Here is an 18,681-nt window from a genome sequence, read left to right as displayed (position 1 = left end):
CCAGGTTTTTCTTTATTTACGAGGCACTTCGGGGACGTTTGGATGTGCTTCGTGTTTCCTTCTGACAGCTTTTCCAGCCACTAGCAGAGAAAACGCAGCAGCAGCAGCAGCACACGCATCACACACATAATATGCAAAATAAAAAACCATGTGGGATGAACCTCCGCCTCCTCACTGCTGACTGACAGCTGGTGAATCCGTGGATCTCACCCAGAGGCCGGCTGCATCCTTTAAAGCACACTGGCCGTCTGAGTGTGGAAGATATGCGAGTATTTCTGTGACAGCTCTCCCTCCACAGGCGTCCATCACAGATCTCTTTAAACATTCACTCTATGGCAGCAGCCGGCGACAGGCTGATATACGCCACCCATCTCAGGCTGAAACTCAAATTACTGTCAGCACTGGATGTTCACCTTATCTGGTGTCTGAGGCTCTACAGCAGTGGTGTCAAACATGAGGCCCACGGGCCAAAACCGGCCCTCCAGAGGGTCCAATCCGGTCCATGGGATGACTTGTAAAAATTATAGAAAAGACATTAACTGCAAAATCTATTTAAAAAAAAAATTAAACTATGTAAAACCTAGTAGACACCTATTAAATGATATCAAATCTGCTAAAAACCTACATAAAACATAATAAAAACTCATATAGCAACTTAGAAAAAGACCCAATAAACACCTATTAAACAACACAAAATCTGATAAAAACCTACATAAAACATAATAAAAACCCATATAGCAACTTACAAAAGACCTATATGAAAAAATAACAAACATGTATATAAATACCTAATAAAAACCAATAAAAATGTATAATACCTAATAAAACCAATAAAAATGCATAAACCCTAATAAAAATCAATTAAAAATGCATAGTTCCTTATAAAAAGCAATAAAAATCTATATAAAAACTGATCAAAACCTATATGAACCTATTAAAAAACTACATATAACCTATATGAGAAAATAACAAAGAACCTATATAAAACACAATAAAAACAATTAAAAACCTATATCAATCTGAATACAAATAATTAAAAACCTATTTAAAACCTAATAAAAATCTAAATAAAACGTAATAAAAACCTATATAGAAACCTGAATAAAAACCTTTAAGAAAAGATAATAAAAACCTAAATACAACGTAATAAAAACCAATAAAAAAACTATATAGAAATTAATAAAAACCTATACAAAGCCAATACAAAATTTACATAAATACGATTTAAAAAACTATATAAAACTTAATAAAAACCTATATAAAATTTTAAATAACCTACATAAAACATAACAAATTATAAAAAAATTAATGAAAAAAATTAATAAAAACCTATTTAAAATAATTTTACAAATCCATATAAAACTAAATAAAAAACCAATAAAAAAACCTATATAAAAACTAATACAAACCTATACAAAACCAACAAAAAAATTACATAAAAACTGACAAAAAAACTATTAAAAAAAATATCTATATATGTACAAAAAATGACCAAAAACCTAAATGACAACAAAATATAAACCTAATAATAAAACTGCTTCGTCTGGTGCCGTTTCCATGACAAACCCAGAAATAATCCAGGAATAAAACTGCTGTGAGTCGGTCAGCATCAGCAGTGATGTTTTCCACGACATCCCGTCAACTTTCAGCATCCTGACGTCTCATAAACCAACTTTATCTCAGTCGTGACGTTGACCTGTCTGCTAACCTGATTTCACCGATTCCTCCTCCTCACCGTCTGAGATTTGCCTTCCTCATCGAGAGGAAGCGTGAGGTAAATTTCAGACCTTCATGGGGCTGATATTTCTGACTGTGATGCTTCAACACGCTGAGAATTCGTGGAGTTTATTTGCTGGAAATGAAACGACCTGAAGCTGAGTCGACGTGTCATCTTTGGCTGCGATATTTTCTGTTACCGCATCGATTTTAAACCAGGCGTTCGAGGATAAAACGGGGTGAAAAATGACATCAAAGCTCGAATCCAACAGCGGACCGATAAGGCGGCATAAATCAAAGCGAGCCTGATTGTCAGCTCGTTTCATGCACAGATGTCAGATCAGTTTAATGAAGAAAAATGGAGCGTGTCACAATCAGTTATGTCCCGTGACCCCGAAGCAACGGCCCGAGAGTGTAGAGTAATGTCTTAAATTGGAGCTTTGTAGCCGCCGACACGCTGCTGACCAGAAACAGCAGCAGATTCTCGACAGCAGTTCACCAAAAAAATGAGGAAAAAACGCCGAGACATGAAGAGGATTCACACGAAAACAACATGAAAACAGGCTGACTGCAGGCCGAGACGAGGAGGAATTACGAGGAGATGAAGAGAGAGAAGCAGGGAGGCGGCATGAAAAAGCTAAAGAGGCAGATTTTGTTTATATCAAAGTATTCTCCAGGCACAGAGAGCTCCATCATTACCCACATCAGATAGCAGCAAATGCATGAAGGAAACATGAGAAGAAGCACAACTATGCAGGAAAACCATGTCATCTAATTATGGTATGGAGACATGTCACTCTTATAAATAAAAAAGAAACCACGTTTTTGATCTAAATCTGTAGCTGTCAGGATGTTGGAGTTCAGCTTTCATGGCATTTCTATCTACCTCAGCTGTGCATAGACTTTAAGGCTAATTCTAAAAAGACAGCAGGCTAGCATTCTAAATCCAGATGATGTAAACAAGACATTTACAAGCATAAGTGCAGGACTTTTAAATTCTAAACAAGTTTGCAAAATGCTGATTTGAGCTCCGGCTAAATGTGTAAGTCTCTGCAAAACACAGCACAGGACATCTGGAGAGTTTAGAGCTTGTTTAATGCTAATTACGAAAAGATAGCAGGCCAGAATTCCACATTGAGATGGTCTAAATGAAGACATTTTATCTGCTTAAATCTACAGGGCTCCCCTCAGACTTGACTGCAAAATTTTGTCAGTACTTATTTCTGCTGTTTGTCCAGCACAGTGAGCACAGAATAGCTGGAGAATTAGGGCTTTCCACTGTGTTTGGGCTCCGTAGATGAGAACCCACTACAAGTTAAACATATCGATATATTTCATATCCCTAGAAGTTGATTGGCTACTACAGCAGACGTTACAGAGAGATGTGGCTGCATCAAATCCAATACATTTGAAAATTCATTTATTTTAGCAGGTATTGGTTAAAAGAAGTACTGTAAAATGGGAAAATACTGAATATCGGATCTAATAATTGAGTTTCACTTGGGCAGACGATGAAATTTACATGGACACTTGCGGACATGTAGAAAGCATGAACTGGTGCTTCATTAGCATTATCTCACTTTCTTTTCTTTTTGAAATGCTGGATTGTGTACTGGTTTGCTTTGACTGTTTCTGCTGTTTCTATTAATGTGGGAAAGAACTCTGGTTCCTAATCTCCAGTTAGCCGACAGTCAAGCAGCTAAAGCTTGTGAAGGATATCTGGAGAACGTAGACACCTGATGTCTGATAATGCCATTTTGAATTAAAGTCATGTTTTTGTCCAGGTTATTGATTCATTTTTATTCTTTAACAAGCATTTCATAAACTTCTTGTTTCCAGAGGTGAGTATTTATTTAGTTTTTGGTTTCTTTTCCAGCAGTACATCTTCATTTCATTGGTAAAATCTACACTGCGGTTGTAAAATGATGCAAGCAAACACAATGAACACAATGATGTACTAGCAGCAGCATCACAGCAGATATTTCTGTCTGAATTCCCAACAGAAATCTGTTTTTGTGGAGTTTCTTTGTTCTAAATCGAGTGGAAACCATCGCAGACGCTGCCGTGCTTGTTTTACATGCAGTCCGGTGTAATAATAGCCCTCAGGTCAGTAAACAAGGCCTGAAACGGCGGGTGATGGATTCGTATCTCACACAACAGCTGGTGAGTCCGATCGGGGGGAGAACTGAGACTCTGTGGCTCCTCTCTGCTTCGCTAACTGGGTCAAGGTTGATTCGCCCTTCAGCGAGACTCACGCAAACTGTTCAGGCCGTAAAAACAAGCTGCTCAGCGGCCGGTCTGCGCGCGCCGCTCTCCGATTGGTCAGCGGGTAATTGGTAAAGGTGTCGCTAATTAACCGGCTGCTTCGCCCTCATTAGAAACCAGATGTGTTGGTTTTGGTCAGAGGAGCAGCAGCCTCTGAGACGACGCTCTCCTAGAAACACTGGACTCCTGTAATTCTTTGTAACAGAATAAAAACTGATTTTATCCAGGCTGTTTCTATGCTGCTTCTCCACGTTTCCATCTCGCCCTTTAGCCTCATAAAATGAGTATGATGAAAATAAGCAGTGGTTGGTTGCCTGTTGAGAGGCATAAATATCATTAAAATGTGAGATCAATGAAGCTGCAGGTCTCCAGAAACAAGGCGGAGGGATTTTATGCAAACTTCTGGATGCAAGAAACCTTAAAAAACCTGCAGTACTGTTCAAAAGTTTGGGGTCATCCAGACTACTTCATGTTGTCCATGAAAACTCCCACTTTTATCCATGTGCTAACATAACTGCACAAGGGTTTTCTAATCATCAATGAGCCTTTCAACAGCATTAGCTAACACAATGTAGCATTAGAACACAGGAGTGATGGTTGATGGAAATGTTCCTCTGTACCCCTATGGAGATATTCCATTAAAAACCAGCTGTTTCCAGCTAGAATAGTCATTTACCACATTAACAACGTCTAGACGGAGTCAAAGTCATTTTAGTTCAGGGTCCACATTTAGCCCAATTTGATCTCCAGTGACCAGTAAAATCACGACATAATAACCTATAAATAACCACAAGTCCACATTTTTCCTTAAAAGTTCACATTTAAGTAATTATCTTTTTTACAAAACATTCTAAACAACCTGAAATTTCTTAAGAAGAATAAGTAATTTCATCAGCATTCAGCCTCAGTTTATCGTTTACACATTACAACCTATAGATCACAGTTTATCTGCAAAGGAACAAAACATTTAGCCAGATGTACCTGGAACTGAATATTGTACTTAATGATGAAAATAACAAAAATCGGGCAAAAAAAGGACAAAAAAACATCAAAAAATGACAAAAATCAGATGAAAAATGACAAAAAAAACACAAATTGCAAAAAAAATGGACAAACGACAAAAGCAAGATAAAAAAATTACGCAAATGACACAAACCAAAAATGACAAAAACGAGAAACAAAACAACAAAAACATGAGACAAGCAACAAATCAGACAAAAAAACCCAACAAAAACAAGACAAAATATGACAAAAATAAGTTAAAAGAACAATGACCAATCCAGTATTTTACTTTATGATCCAAACAACTTGTCATGGTCTAGAAATGATTTTAAATTTATAGTTTTAATAATTTATAATCAGCAGTTAATGTCTTCTCTGTAATTTTTACACTTTATAAAGTCATCCTGGATTCCACCCTATGGAGGGCCGCTTTTAGCCCGCGGGCCGCATGTTTGCCACCCCATCTCCAGATTGTACTTCTGATTCATTTAATGTCGTCTTCACTGAAAGAAAACTGCCTTACTTTCAAAGATAAGGACATTTCTAAGTGACCCTAAACTGCTGAACGGCAGTGTACATTCGGTACAAAATGAGCTGAAGAAAACGCACCTAGACCGCTAATTATGACTGAAAACCAACAAAGTGCGGACCAAAACAAATGCAAAGCGGCACAACTGCAGCTTCCTGTGACTTATTAAGCTGATGGCAAACACGCTACATAACTGTCCAACGGTAAATTACCGCAGATTGTGGAGGGAAAAACTACAATTTCTTGATCACAGCGGCGTCGAGTGTAATCAGCGATAATCAGCGCTGCCATCAGATGATTCCTCGTGTTTATGAAGCCGCTGATTGGCTTTAATAAAGAGCCAAAGTTGATGATCTGTGTTTAAAAGTCAACAATTTGTCAACGTGTGAAGCCCAAAATTCTACAAAGCCAGTCTCTATGTCAAAGAAACACCTTTAAACACCACCATGCATCATTTAATGAGAGAAAAGCACATTTACAGGTGAATTATACGGTATAATCAGCTGACAGCGTAGCCTGAAAGATCCTCCGAGATCTTCTGTTATCACCGTCACACCTGATAATAATGAAGGTGTAAATGAATCTGAGTGTTAAAGCAGCCGCTGACAGGGTCGTGAACCTGTGATTACCGGAGTTACTGTAAATTATGTGACCTTTTCTGTCAAAAGACATGAAGAAAAACACCTCAGCAGTTTCAGAAGTCGCCGTCGAAGGAAGGACGTTATTCCACAACTCTTTAATATGCAGGACTCAAACCGGAACTTAGTTAAAGACAGACGATGGAGTGCAGAAAGCAGTAGTTTTAGGGAAAAATGGTTCTAATCCTGCCATTTTTTTCGACCAACAAGCTTCAGATTTGCAGCATACTTCAAAAAAAATCTTTCCTCGTCCCATGAAAGTCCTTCTTTGGTCATTTCTAGTCATTGTGTGCTTCTTTTCCATTCATTTCTGTTCATTTTGCAGGTTTTTTCCCTTGGTTTGTGTCCATTTGTGGTAGTTTTGTGTCTCTTTGCAGCCATTTTGCATTTAGTTGTTCTTTTGCACACTGAGGAGGTTTTATCTCTGTTTGCATTACATTAGCATGGATCTGTTTGTGTTTATTTTCTTTCTCTTTTAGTCAGTTTTTATCTTTTTCTGGTCATTCTTTTTCTTTTCCATTTATTTGTTCCCATTTTGCACCTTTCTTTTCTTGGTTTGTGTCTCCTTTTTGCATCTAGCAGTCTTTTTGTGTTGATATTCATCTTCATCGGCACTGAAATCTAACTCTAACCCCTAAAAACTCACTTCTGTGTATAAAAATCATGAATTTAGCATCCATGAAAACACTCCCTTCCTCCCTCTAAATGTCTTAGATTTAACTCTGTGCTGTTACTTCCTCTTCCTGCACCAACAACTCCTTTGCTAGCTGCAGCTCAAGCACACCAGCTCACCAAAACACTGTAAAAATACTTCACAAGTTGTAATACTGAAGTAGTTCAGCCACAAATGTTGGAACCAGGAACTTATTATGAAGAATAATGATGCAGAAAGCTTCACTCAGCAAGCTAACAGGACCGGTTCTTTAGGTTTGGTCTGTACAAACATCTAAAAGTCTGTTAACTACTTCTTTTACTCACGGTGTGTCTTCTAGCACATAAAAAAACATCATATAGGGGTGTTTACAGGGTAAAATAACCAGATTTTTACTCCAGGAGGGTGTTTAAATACCAAAATCAACAAGGTGCGATCAAAAAGTTAAGAAACTGCTGCAGATCTGTTCACTATCACTATCTACATCTGTGTTCTAGATGGTTTTTGTCAACTGTCAGCTGCACTTTATCGATTTCCCCATGGAGCTTCGGCTTTCACAGACAAACATCGTGTTCCATGCAATCACTGAGTCCGAGACCAGAGTAGCATGTCATGTAAAGGCTGACTGTTTTATTCAATATTTATGTGGTTGTGCATCGTGAATTTGTACCTCAGAGTGGGATTGTGAATGCAGAATTGTACTGTAGCATCCTGAGGAGTCTGAGGGAGAACAATCGGCTAAAATAAGCTGAAATACGGAGCGTTGTAAATGCAGCAGGAGCACTGGGAGCAGAGAGTCGCTGCACAAGGAGAATACTTCAACAAGGATGGCAAACAAATGCATAAAAGGGGACTGCTTTTGATACTTAAGGCACAGACTCATAGCTTTTTTTATTGTTTCTACTACTTAGTCCTAAACTTGGTGGTTTGTGCAAAAACAGTCCACAAAGTTGCTGTTTTATTGATTTATTTGCGATAAACTGCTGCAGATTTTCACCAACATTATTCAAAAAGGACTAAACGCTGTCTGGAGACTATTTTCAGCTGTAGATTCATGCAAATTAACCACCTTGGTGAGCGTTAACAGCAGCAGGTAGGCAGGCAACTGTAAATCACATCTGGTTTTGGATTTTTTTAGGCATAACACTTAACAGTGTCACAAGTTTTCAACTCCTGTTTCGACTACTTAAACCCAAACCTGGTGCTTTCTGTAAAGAAACATGCCACAAAATTGCATTTTATTTGTGCTAAATTGCTGGGTACGGCAGATTTTCACCAATATTATTCAGAAAGGAGTGAATACTGTATTATAGGACAATTTTCAGCTGTGGATTCATGCAAATTAAACACCTTAGAGAGGATTAACAGCAGCAGAAGTCTAAACTGTGTGTGCAAAAGGAATCCAGAGTGTCAATAATCATGAAAATAAATGAACAAGTGAGAGTTTTTATGAGTTTTTGGACAATAATGGCACAGTAGAGTTAAATATATCAGGCTCTGGCTGCACTTAGATCGCTGGTTTGGGCCTTTTCTTTGGATTTAAGAAATAATTTTAGTCTTGCATCTGGATGTTAATATGAAACACTTCAAACTGAAGCTCAAATGGTTTCTTAAGGAATCACTGAACTCCAGAAATCCCGCATCCAACAAAGCCGCAACGCTCTGATGTCGGTGTGAGTGAAATGAGACAGAAAAACAGTTTCCTTACTCTGGACAAATCTCCGACCTCCAGGTAGAAACAGATGATGAAAACGTTCCAGGTCATCCAGACGACGAGCCAGGCGGCGTACTGCAGAGAGGAAACACAAAGAGGGAAGTGAGACGCAGAGCAGCTCTGACAGCAGAATTAAAAAAGCATGTTCACACCGAGCAGACGGAGGAAGAAGACGGAGGGAGAAGACGGAGGGAGAAGACGGAGGGAGAAGATGGAGGGAAAAGAAGGAGGGAAAAGACGGAGGGAAAAGATGGAGGGAGAAGACGGAGGGAGAAGACAGAAGGAAAAGACGGAGGGAGAAGACGGAGGGAGAAGACGGAGGGAAAAGATGGAGGGAAAAGATGGAGGGAGAAGACGGAGGGAAGAGACGGAGGGAAAAGACGGAGGGAGAAGACGGAGGGAAAAGATGGAGGAAAAAGACGGAGGGAGAAGACGGAAGGAAAAGACGGAGGGAGAAGACGGAGGGAAAAGACAGAGGGAGAAGACGGAGGGAGAAGACGGAGGGAGAAGACGAAGGGAAAAGACAGAGGGAGAAGACGGAAGGAAAAGACAGAGGGAGAAGACGGAAGGAAAAGACAGAGGGAGAAGACGGAGGGAAAAGACAGAGGGAGAAGACGGAAGGAAAAGACGGAGGGAAAAGACGGAGGGAAAAGACGGAGGGAAAAGACGGAGGGAAAAGACGGAAGGAAAAGACGGAAGGAAAAGACGGAGGGAGAAGACGAAGGGAAAAGACGGAAGGAAAAGACGGAGGGAGAAGACGGAGGGAAAAGAAGGGGGGAAAAGATGGAGGGAAAAGACGGAGGGAAAAGATGGAGGAAAAAGACGGAGGGAGAAGACGGAAGGAAAAGACGGAGGGAGAAGACGGAGGGAAAAGACGGAGGGAGAAGACGGAGGGAGAAGACGGAGGGAGAAGACGGAGGGAGAAGACAGAGGGAGAAGACGGAAGGAAAAGACAGAGGGAGAAGACGGAAGGAAAAGACAGAGGGAGAAGACGGAGGGAAAAGACAGAGGGAGAAGACGGAAGGAAAAGACGGAGGGAGAAGACGGAAGGAAAAGACAGAGGGAGAAGACGGAAGGAAAAGACAGAGGGAGAAGACGGAAGGAAAAGACAGAGGGAGAAGACGGAAGGAAAAGACAGAGGGAGAAGACGGAAGGAAAAGACGGAGGGAAAAGACGGAGGGAAAAGACGGAGGGAAAAGACGGAGGGAGAAGACGGAGGGAAAAGACGGAGGGAGAAGACGGAGGGAAAAGATGGAGGAAAAAGACGGAGGGAGAAGACGGAAGGAAAAGACGGAGGGAGAAGACGGAGGGAAAAGACGGAGGGAGAAGACGGAGGGAAAAGACGGAGGGAGAAGACGGAGGGAAAAGATGGAGGAAAAAGACGGAGGGAGAAGACGGAAGGAAAAGACGGAGGGAGAAGACGGAGGGAAAAGACAGAGGGAGAAGACGGAGGGAGAAGACGGAGGGAGAAGACGAAGGGAAAAGACAGAGGGAGAAGACGGAAGGAAAAGACAGAGGGAGAAGACGGAAGGAAAAGACAGAGGGAGAAGACGGAGGGAAAAGACAGAGGGAGAAGACGGAAGGAAAAGACGGAGGGAAAAGACGGAGGGAAAAGACGGAGGGAAAAGACGGAGGGAAAAGACGGAAGGAAAAGACGGAAGGAAAAGACGGAGGGAGAAGACGAAGGGAAAAGACGGAAGGAAAAGACGGAGGGAGAAGACGGAGGGAAAAGAAGGGGGGAAAAGATGGAGGGAAAAGACGGAGGGAGAAGACGGAAGGAAAAGACGGAGGGAGAAGACGAAGGGAAAAGACGGAGGGAGAAGATGGAGGGAGAAGACGAAGGGAAAAGAAGGGGGGAAAAGATGGAGGGAAAAGACGGAGGGAAAAGACGGAGGGAAAAGACGGAAGGAAAGACGGAAGGAAAAGACGGAGGGAGAAGACGAAGGGAAAAGACGGAAGGAAAAGACGGAGGGAGAAGACGGAGGGAAAAGAAGGGGGGAAAAGATGGAGGGAAAAGACGGAGGGAGAAGACGGAAGGAAAAGACGGAGGGAGAAGACGAAGGGAAAAGACAGAGGGAGAAGATGGAGGGAGAAGACGGAGGGAGAAGACGAAGGGAAAAGACAGAGGGAGAAGATGGAGGGAGAAGACGAAGGGAAAAGAAGGGGGGAAAAGATGGAGGGAAAAGAAGGAGGGAAAAGACGGAGGGAGAAGACGGAGGGAAAAATGGAGGGAAAAGATGGAGGGAAAAGACGGAGGGAAAAGAAGGAGGGAAAAGAAGGAATGAAAATAAGGAGGGAAAAGATGGAGGGCGGTGTCGCTTCTGATGCTGTCGGGATTCAGAGAAACAAAAACAGGAGCAGAGAGTTTGTCCTGAATCACAGCAGACAGGAGGAGGAAATAGAGAGAGAGTGGAACAGAATCTAGGCGCTCCGGTCAAACCTTCATTCCCTTTTCATTATCTGGACGTCGCAGCTAAACGCCGGGCGTGCACGTGGAGGCATGCACGGTTTATACAATGTGATGGACGGTTCTATGGAGGTTCTGAGGCGGATTTTTGGGGAACTTGTGGAAGTTTTTAGAAACTATTTTCTCACTAGAAAGAGGAAAAAGCAGCAAATAATTCAAATTTTTCCTTTTCCCCACAACATATGACTAAATATTGATAAAAATATAAAGGCGATAAAGTTTAAAGATTTATCATGATAAAATGTTAGATTTTGGCTGATATCAATATTTATTAATCATTTTTATTAATGGGTTGATTTATTTGAGATACATTACCGTTCAAAAGTTTGGGGTCACTTAGAAATGTCCTTATTTTTCAAAGAAAAATGAAGATAACAATAAATTAATCAGAAATCCAGTGTAGACATTGTTAATGTGGTAAATGACTATTCTAGCTGGAAACAGCAGATTTTTAATGGAACATCTCCATAGGGGTACAGAGGAACATTTGAATGGTAGTGTATGTTCAGTATGTTCATGTGGTTAAGCTAAGCTAAGCTAAGCTACGATAAGATTAAGCTGCACTAATATCAAAGGAAATGCTTGTGCCGGATGTTGCTGAGAAACCCCCCCCCCCAAATGATAGAACACTAGAATTGTAGCGTCCAAAAAAGCAGCAAGATATGAGGACAATACAATACTGAAATATAGTAAGTAATTTAACTAAGACTAGAATAGAACAGTATGAAATTTATACTGTCAATAATACCGAGGAATTAAATAATATCACACATGATGATGTATTATTGCGCCAGAAAAATTAGATGAAACTAAAATACTGCACAATAAATCAGCAATTTTGTACATAAAACTATGAAAACTTGAAATATTGCACATGAAATTAAATGCTGCACACGATTGACTATTGAGAAACAATGCTGTAAATAACTCTGATGTTTTAGCTGTAATTCCTGCAGAAAAGCAGGAGTTATCCAGTTTGCAGCCGTTCTTTATTTAAGACGTCTTCTCTCTTTGTACCAAACCGATGACATTTTTGCACCAGAACTTTGCTAATAAGTTTATTTTTCCAAGTTAGACAGCGTTGGGGAGGATTAGTGTTAGTATTTAGTCAGAAAATGGAAAGAAAAATGCAGAAAAATCAGTCAGAAAAGTCAGAATTCTATATTTTCTGTAATTTGTTGAACAGTTTTCTATTGTTTTACCAGGCAGACCTCATATAAATGTTCAGTAAACACTTCCTCCTGGTGTTTTAACCACCTGTACTCGTTTATTTCTTTCTATATGAATGCTTTCAGCTCATGAGCCCACTTAAAGACAGTTTTAATGGCTGGCAGCTCTATGATCTGTTCTTCTCTCGGCTCCCAGGAGACAGAAAAAAAAACACTAAAGCGTCGCTCGTTCTGGTTGTTTAATGCAGAGCGTCGGCTAACGAGGCGACAGGAAACAGAAGCGTAAACTGACCCCGGTGACGTATCTGGGCCTGAACTGGACAGTACCGAACAGGCCCAGGATGACCACGATGATGTGCAGGAAGTTGGTGAGGATCGGAGCCCACTGGTAGCCCAGGAAGTCGATCACCTGCCGCTCCAACACACTCACCTGGAGGAGGAAGAGAGAAAAATAACACATATCATGTTATCATCTTATAAAATCCAGATGCTGTGATTTCTTTCGCACATCGTCTCTAAACTCTGTTATTTCTTCACCTCGACTGGTTATTTCTGAAATATTCTGGGTCCCAAAGTGAATGATTTGACTAAAAAAAGTGAAAATATCACCTAAAAAGTGACACAAATCACCTGGACTAATGTTATTATTATTATTATTATTATGACCATCATTATTAATATTTTTTTTACCGCTATTAATATTATTCTCATCATCATTATTATTACCATTGTTATAATAATTATAATTACTATTATTATTATTTTTACCATTATTATTATTATTATTATTATTATTATGACCATCATTATTAATATTTATATTTTATTTACCGCTTTTAATATTATTCCCATCATCATTATTATTACCATTGTTATAATAATTATAATTACTATTATTATTATTTTACCATTATTATTATTATTATTATTATTATGACCATCATTATTGATATTTTTATTTTTTTTACCACTCTTAATATTATTCCCATCATCATTATTCTTACCGTTTTTATAATAATAATAATTACTATTATTATTATTACCATTATTATTATTATTACTATTATTATTACGGATTATTTTAATTTAAATACTGTCCATTCTGTTCATAATCAATCATACTATGCGTATTTTACCACATTTATTCTGTCTTTAAAATTCTCCTACTTGACATTTTTCCTTTTCGCTGCATTTTTACAGATTTTCTTTTTTGCAAAATCTGCTGTTTTAAAATGTGCAAAATCTGAAAAAAAAAGCAGTCAGATAAATAAAAGTGGAGCAGAAAGTCCAATATTTCCTCTGAAATGTGTTAAAGTGGAAGGAGACAGTTGGACAACACAGAAATGCACCATGAGTAAGATACCTGGGTCTTAAATGAAACATTTAAACATGTTACGACAACAATTATGTATTTTTCTTCATGGAAAGTTGCTTTAAATCGCATGTATGGTGTAATATTTAATAAAATGATGCCCGTGTGGTGATTTTTCTTAATGGAGGTGATAAATATCTGTCTGGAAAATCTCCATATTCTTGCGTACCGGGCCTGAGGGTCCTCATTAGAATTTAAATGATAGTATGATTGTTGAGAATGGGCCTTCAGGGGGCGACTACAGTCAATAATAAGCATGATCGACTGCGCTTAGTAAAGAAAATGAGGCTGGGTTGCTTAATTTTACTGAAATATCTGCATGTTTCTGACCTTTTTGTTAAAGGAAAATGCCTGTTCTGTTGATAAAATGACCCCGAAATGAAGGAAACTGGTTAAAAACATGTGGATTTGTTAAAAAAATACAGTTAATTCTTCTCCTTTTGATGCTGGAGATTCTTCTTTTGTGACTTTTTGTGTGAAACTGAACATTTAAACCCCCTGATGATGAAGTTAAAGCATCGGCAGAGTTTATCTTCATATGTCACCAATCAGAATAACGCTTTGTTGTTATGAAGTAAACTAATCAGTGTGTGTGTGTGTGTGTGTGTGTGTGTGTGTGTGTGTGTGTGTGTGTGTGTGTGTGTGTGTGTGTGGCTTCATGCTGTGTTTGTTAATGAAGTCGGCACTGTTAAATGTATTATGAAGCCGGCAGACAGAGAGGAGGGACAAAGACGAGACAAAGGATAAAAAAGGAGATATTTTTAGCTTCAGTTACGACTAAAAGAAGTTTTTAATTACTACAGCTGCAATAATTAATCAGTTTGACTATTAAAACAGTCTAAAATATCTAATTTCAGCTTCTTAAATTTGAATATTTGCTGTTTTTTTTCTCTTGTATGATAAAAAAACTTACACTTTGGGCTTTTGTTGGACTTTTTTTTATTGTTTTCTGATATTTTATTACTCAAAAAAAACCTGCATTTAATCAACAATGATGCAGTAAATCAACTTTAATTTTCTTTTATCTACAAAAGTTTCTTTAATTTGCTTTTGCTCATTTGACACGTTGACAACTATTTTATTAACCGGAGACTTTTATTTTGACAGCTGGTTAAGTAGTTTGAGTGATTTTATGAGAAAAAAAATCTGAATTCTGTGATATTATCTGCTTCAATGTGAATATTTTTGGGTTTTTTTTCCTCTTTTGTGACAGTAAACTGAAGATCTTTGGACAAAACGGGATATTTGAGGAAACTCTGAGCCACATTTTTCATCAGTTTAGACACCAAACAAACAAAAAATAATCACTGGTTGCAGTAGTTGACTTCATCCAATTCCTTTGAAAAATGTTTAGCTTTAACCCTAAACAGAGAACTTTTATGAATAAATGATTTCTTTTTATTGCCCCAGTAGATTTTAGAATCAGCATAAATTTCAGTCAATAAAGTACATTTTCAATTTATTTTAGACAAAACACTCTAAATTCTGCAATCTCAGCTTCTTAAATGTGAATATTTTCTGGTTTCTTTCCTCATTTATGACAGCAAACTGAATACCTTTAGGTTGAGGAAGAAATGAGACATTTGAAGATCACATCTTGTTTTTTTTTACATTTCACCATTTTCTGATACTTTATAGACTGAACAACCAATCGATTAATACGTTTAGAGTTGTTTTTGGGAGAAAGAAGTCAAAATTTTGTTATTGTAGCTCCTTAAATTTGAATATTTTCTGGCTTCTTTCCTCCTCTATGACAGCAAACTGAATATCTTTGGACAAAACAAGACATCTGACGGCATCATTTTAGGCTTTTTTGGACATTTTTCACAATTTTCTGATATCTATTAAAAAGCCAATTGATCAATCGGTTAGAGACATTTTTATTGAAAGAAATGATAAATTCTGTGATTTTAGCTTCTTAAATGTGAATATTTATTTGTTTCTGTCTTCTTTCATGACAGTAAACTGAAGATTGGAGGACAAAACACAACATGTGACAACGTTATCTTAAATTTCTGACATTATTCGCCACTTTTCTCACATATTAAACCACAAACAACAACTTGATTAAAAGAGAAAGCCATTGACAGCGAAAATAACGTTCCCCTGCAGCCTGATTAGACGCCAGCTCTCTGAACGGAGGCTTCCTTCTGTTTGTCCTCACTGTTTTCACACACACTTCTGCATGGCTGAGTTTTGAGCGGCCTAATGTGAGACCATATGGCCTCGCAACAGACACATAGCAGGTACGCACACGCACACAACACACACACAGAGAAAATAACACACCAAAACAGACACACAACACGCACACAGAGAAAACCACACTAAAACACACACACACACACACACACACACACACACACACACACACACACTGCGTACGAAACAGAATTTAGTTTTAAATATGTGCGATTTATGAGGAAATAAGAAATAAAGTGTGTATGAATGTGTGTGTGCCGACGTGTGTGCATCCAACCGTGTGTGTGTGTGTGTGTGTGTGTGTGTGTGTGTTTTCATGTCAGGGCAGGTCTGCTGTGCTTGCACTTGACAGCACCTGCTGTTATTGGACACACTGGGCTCAGCTGGCACCACAATGTGTGAGAGTGTGTGTGTCTTTATGTGTGCGTGTGTGTTTCTGCTTTGTGTATCTGCTTCATTGTATTATGTAAAACTGTGTCGTCCCATTGACAGTTATATAGTGCAGCGATTGTGCACACACCCGTGCAGAGGCCATTATAAAAAAGTCAGGGGCCTCCCAGCCTATTACCGAGGCCCCTGGGGGCCCTTCTTTCATTGCCAATAATATAAACAGGCTTCCCTCCAGCTGGAACACACACGCAAACACACACTCCCTCCCAAAAATATCTGCCCAAACGGCAGTGCGGGGTCGGCCATGAAAGCTGATTTTTTATCGATCTCACCTGAGCTAATAATGGAGCTAATAGCAGTGACATTTAAACCCGCCATCTGTCCCCCCCCCACATCCTTTCATTGTCGTTAGAGGCCTCATTCTTCAGCTCTCCGAACACAAAGAACTCCCTCCCTCTGCAGCGACAGACTCTGGATGAGGCGTGAAGCTCTGTGATCTGAGCGGCCGATGAAAGCTTCAGATGGAGCTTCCAGTCGGATCCTCTGGGATCTCAGGCTTTGATGCTGATGCTCGTTTCAGAGCTGCTGCTGCTGCTTTACATTCAGGTTATTCATCTACTGTATAGATACAGATACTGTCAATCCACTTGTGAACTGAAAATTGGTAAAAGAAACAATGATGATTTTAGGATTATTTCTGATGTGGTGCTTTTTTATAGCTATTTTCTGCAAGCTGAAAAACTATGTTTTTATAGGAATAATTTGTAGCACACTTTTAGTACAAAAAGCATATTCTATTTGCCTTTTTTCTCTAATAAAACATATTAGATGTGGAGAAAGGCGTCCCACAAGGTACTATATTGGGTCTCCTGTCATTTACTTTAAATCTGGTAATTTGTTGCACAATTTTATGGCATTTTTTTCCTCAAACGTATGTCTATTGCCTGATCCTGATCACAGTGAAACTTTTCAGATAAAAAATGTGGGGTTTTAATAGACAGCATTGCTGTTTTTGTCCTTTTTCTGCAATCTGATAATGAAACAACTATGATTTTTGTTGTAGCAAAAATTCTAGCACACTTTTAGTTCACACAATATATCTTTTCTTCCATTTTTTTCTAATCAACCCTATCAGATGTGGAGCAAGGTGTTCCACAAGGAACTGTATTGGGTCTCCTGCCATTTACTTAATGGATCAATCTGGTTGTTTTTGTGTATCTTTTTTGGTTCAGCAGTGCTTTTTTCCTGCAATCTGATAATAAAAAACTGTTTTTTGTAGTAGAAATAAATTCTAGCATACTTTTAGTTGACAAGTCATACACTGTTTGCCTTTATTTGTCAAATCAAGCCCATCAGGAGAAAGGTGTCCCACCAGGAACTATGGTGGGTCTCTGGTCATTTACTTTAAATATGGTAATTTATTGCACAATTTCTGAGTATTTCTTTTTCTCAAATGTGCTTTTGCATGTCTGTTGACTGATCCTGATCTCAGAGAGACATTTCAGATATATAAAGTGGGGTTTTAATGGAAAGCAGTACTGTTTTTGTCCCTTTTCTGCAATATGATAATGAAGTAACTATGCTTTTTGTAGTAGCAATATTTTGTAGCACACTTTTAGTTCACAAAGCATTCACTACTGACCTTTTTTTCTGTAATCAAACACATCAGATGTGGAGAAAGGTATCCCACAAGGAACTATGTTGGGTCTCCTGTCATTTACTGACTTTATGGACAAATCTGGTAGTTTTGGGTGCATCTTTTTTATACAAACGTGGTTTTGCATGTGTGCTGCAGTGCTTTAAGGGACAACAGTACTTTTTACAGTCTGAAACAAATATGGGGTTTTTTTTTGTAGTAGGAATCCATTCTAGCACACTTTTAGTTCACAAAGCATACAGTACTTGCTGTTTTTTTTTTGTCTAATAAAAATTTTGCTTGATTGATGCATTGTGAATTAGTGTATTTTTGAAACTTTCTGATGCGTCAGTCTCATGAAAAAGATATGCAAACACTTCTTTTGTCTTAAAGGAAGCTGCAGATGAAACAGAAAGACAATAATGTTTCTGTAATTCTTCTTACTGCCAGTAGGGGGAGATAAAAGCTCCACACAGCAGATTTTATTCTCCCCAATAAAATCAGCATTCACCTCTATTTTCATTTAAAAAGCAGATAACTTCACTATTATGCCTTTTGCAAACATAAAATTAGATGTTGCCCTCTTTTTTCCCCCAAGCTTCACATAGATGCAAATTTTCCTCTCAAGGATTCAATACTTTCTACTGAAATGTGTCAGTTCAGTGAGGAGCTTTATAACTGAACGCTGGTTAAAGTTTCAAGGCTACTTCTCTAAACCATGCCCTGTTGCTCTTGTTCTCCACACAGCTGCACAATTTACCATCAAGGTGAGGTTAAAGCACCGGAGGTCGCGATGAATTATTACTTAAATGTGAAAAGAGAGACTGAAATCGATCTTTTATTGAGGTCAACGAAGGATTTTATGAAAAGGAATACAGAGCGTTTTCTGGAGCTGCAGCGACGTGGGAAAAAAACACTCTGAGGGAATA

General features: G+C 38.8%; 1 protein-coding gene across 1 annotated transcript in view; it reads right to left on the bottom strand.

The window, feature by feature from the left end:
- The window catches only part of nkain2 (sodium/potassium transporting ATPase interacting 2), a 115,205-nt gene that overhangs the window by 40,519 nt on the left and 56,005 nt on the right, over nt 1-18,681 (bottom strand). The window contains exons 2-3 of the mRNA XM_051936643.1: nt 12,445-12,582; nt 8,511-8,591 (exon numbers count right to left, since the gene is read on the bottom strand). Coding sequence (XP_051792603.1) covers nt 8,511-8,591; nt 12,445-12,582 — 219 coding nt within the window. The remainder of the gene's footprint in view (nt 1-8,510; nt 8,592-12,444; nt 12,583-18,681) is intronic.

Source organism: Acanthochromis polyacanthus, chromosome 16 (genome assembly GCF_021347895.1).
Source record: "Acanthochromis polyacanthus isolate Apoly-LR-REF ecotype Palm Island chromosome 16, KAUST_Apoly_ChrSc, whole genome shotgun sequence".
Lineage (NCBI taxonomy): Eukaryota > Metazoa > Chordata > Actinopteri > Pomacentridae > Acanthochromis > Acanthochromis polyacanthus.
The sequence above is the reverse complement of the archived record's forward strand: the minus strand, read 5'-3'. Positions and strand labels throughout refer to the sequence as shown.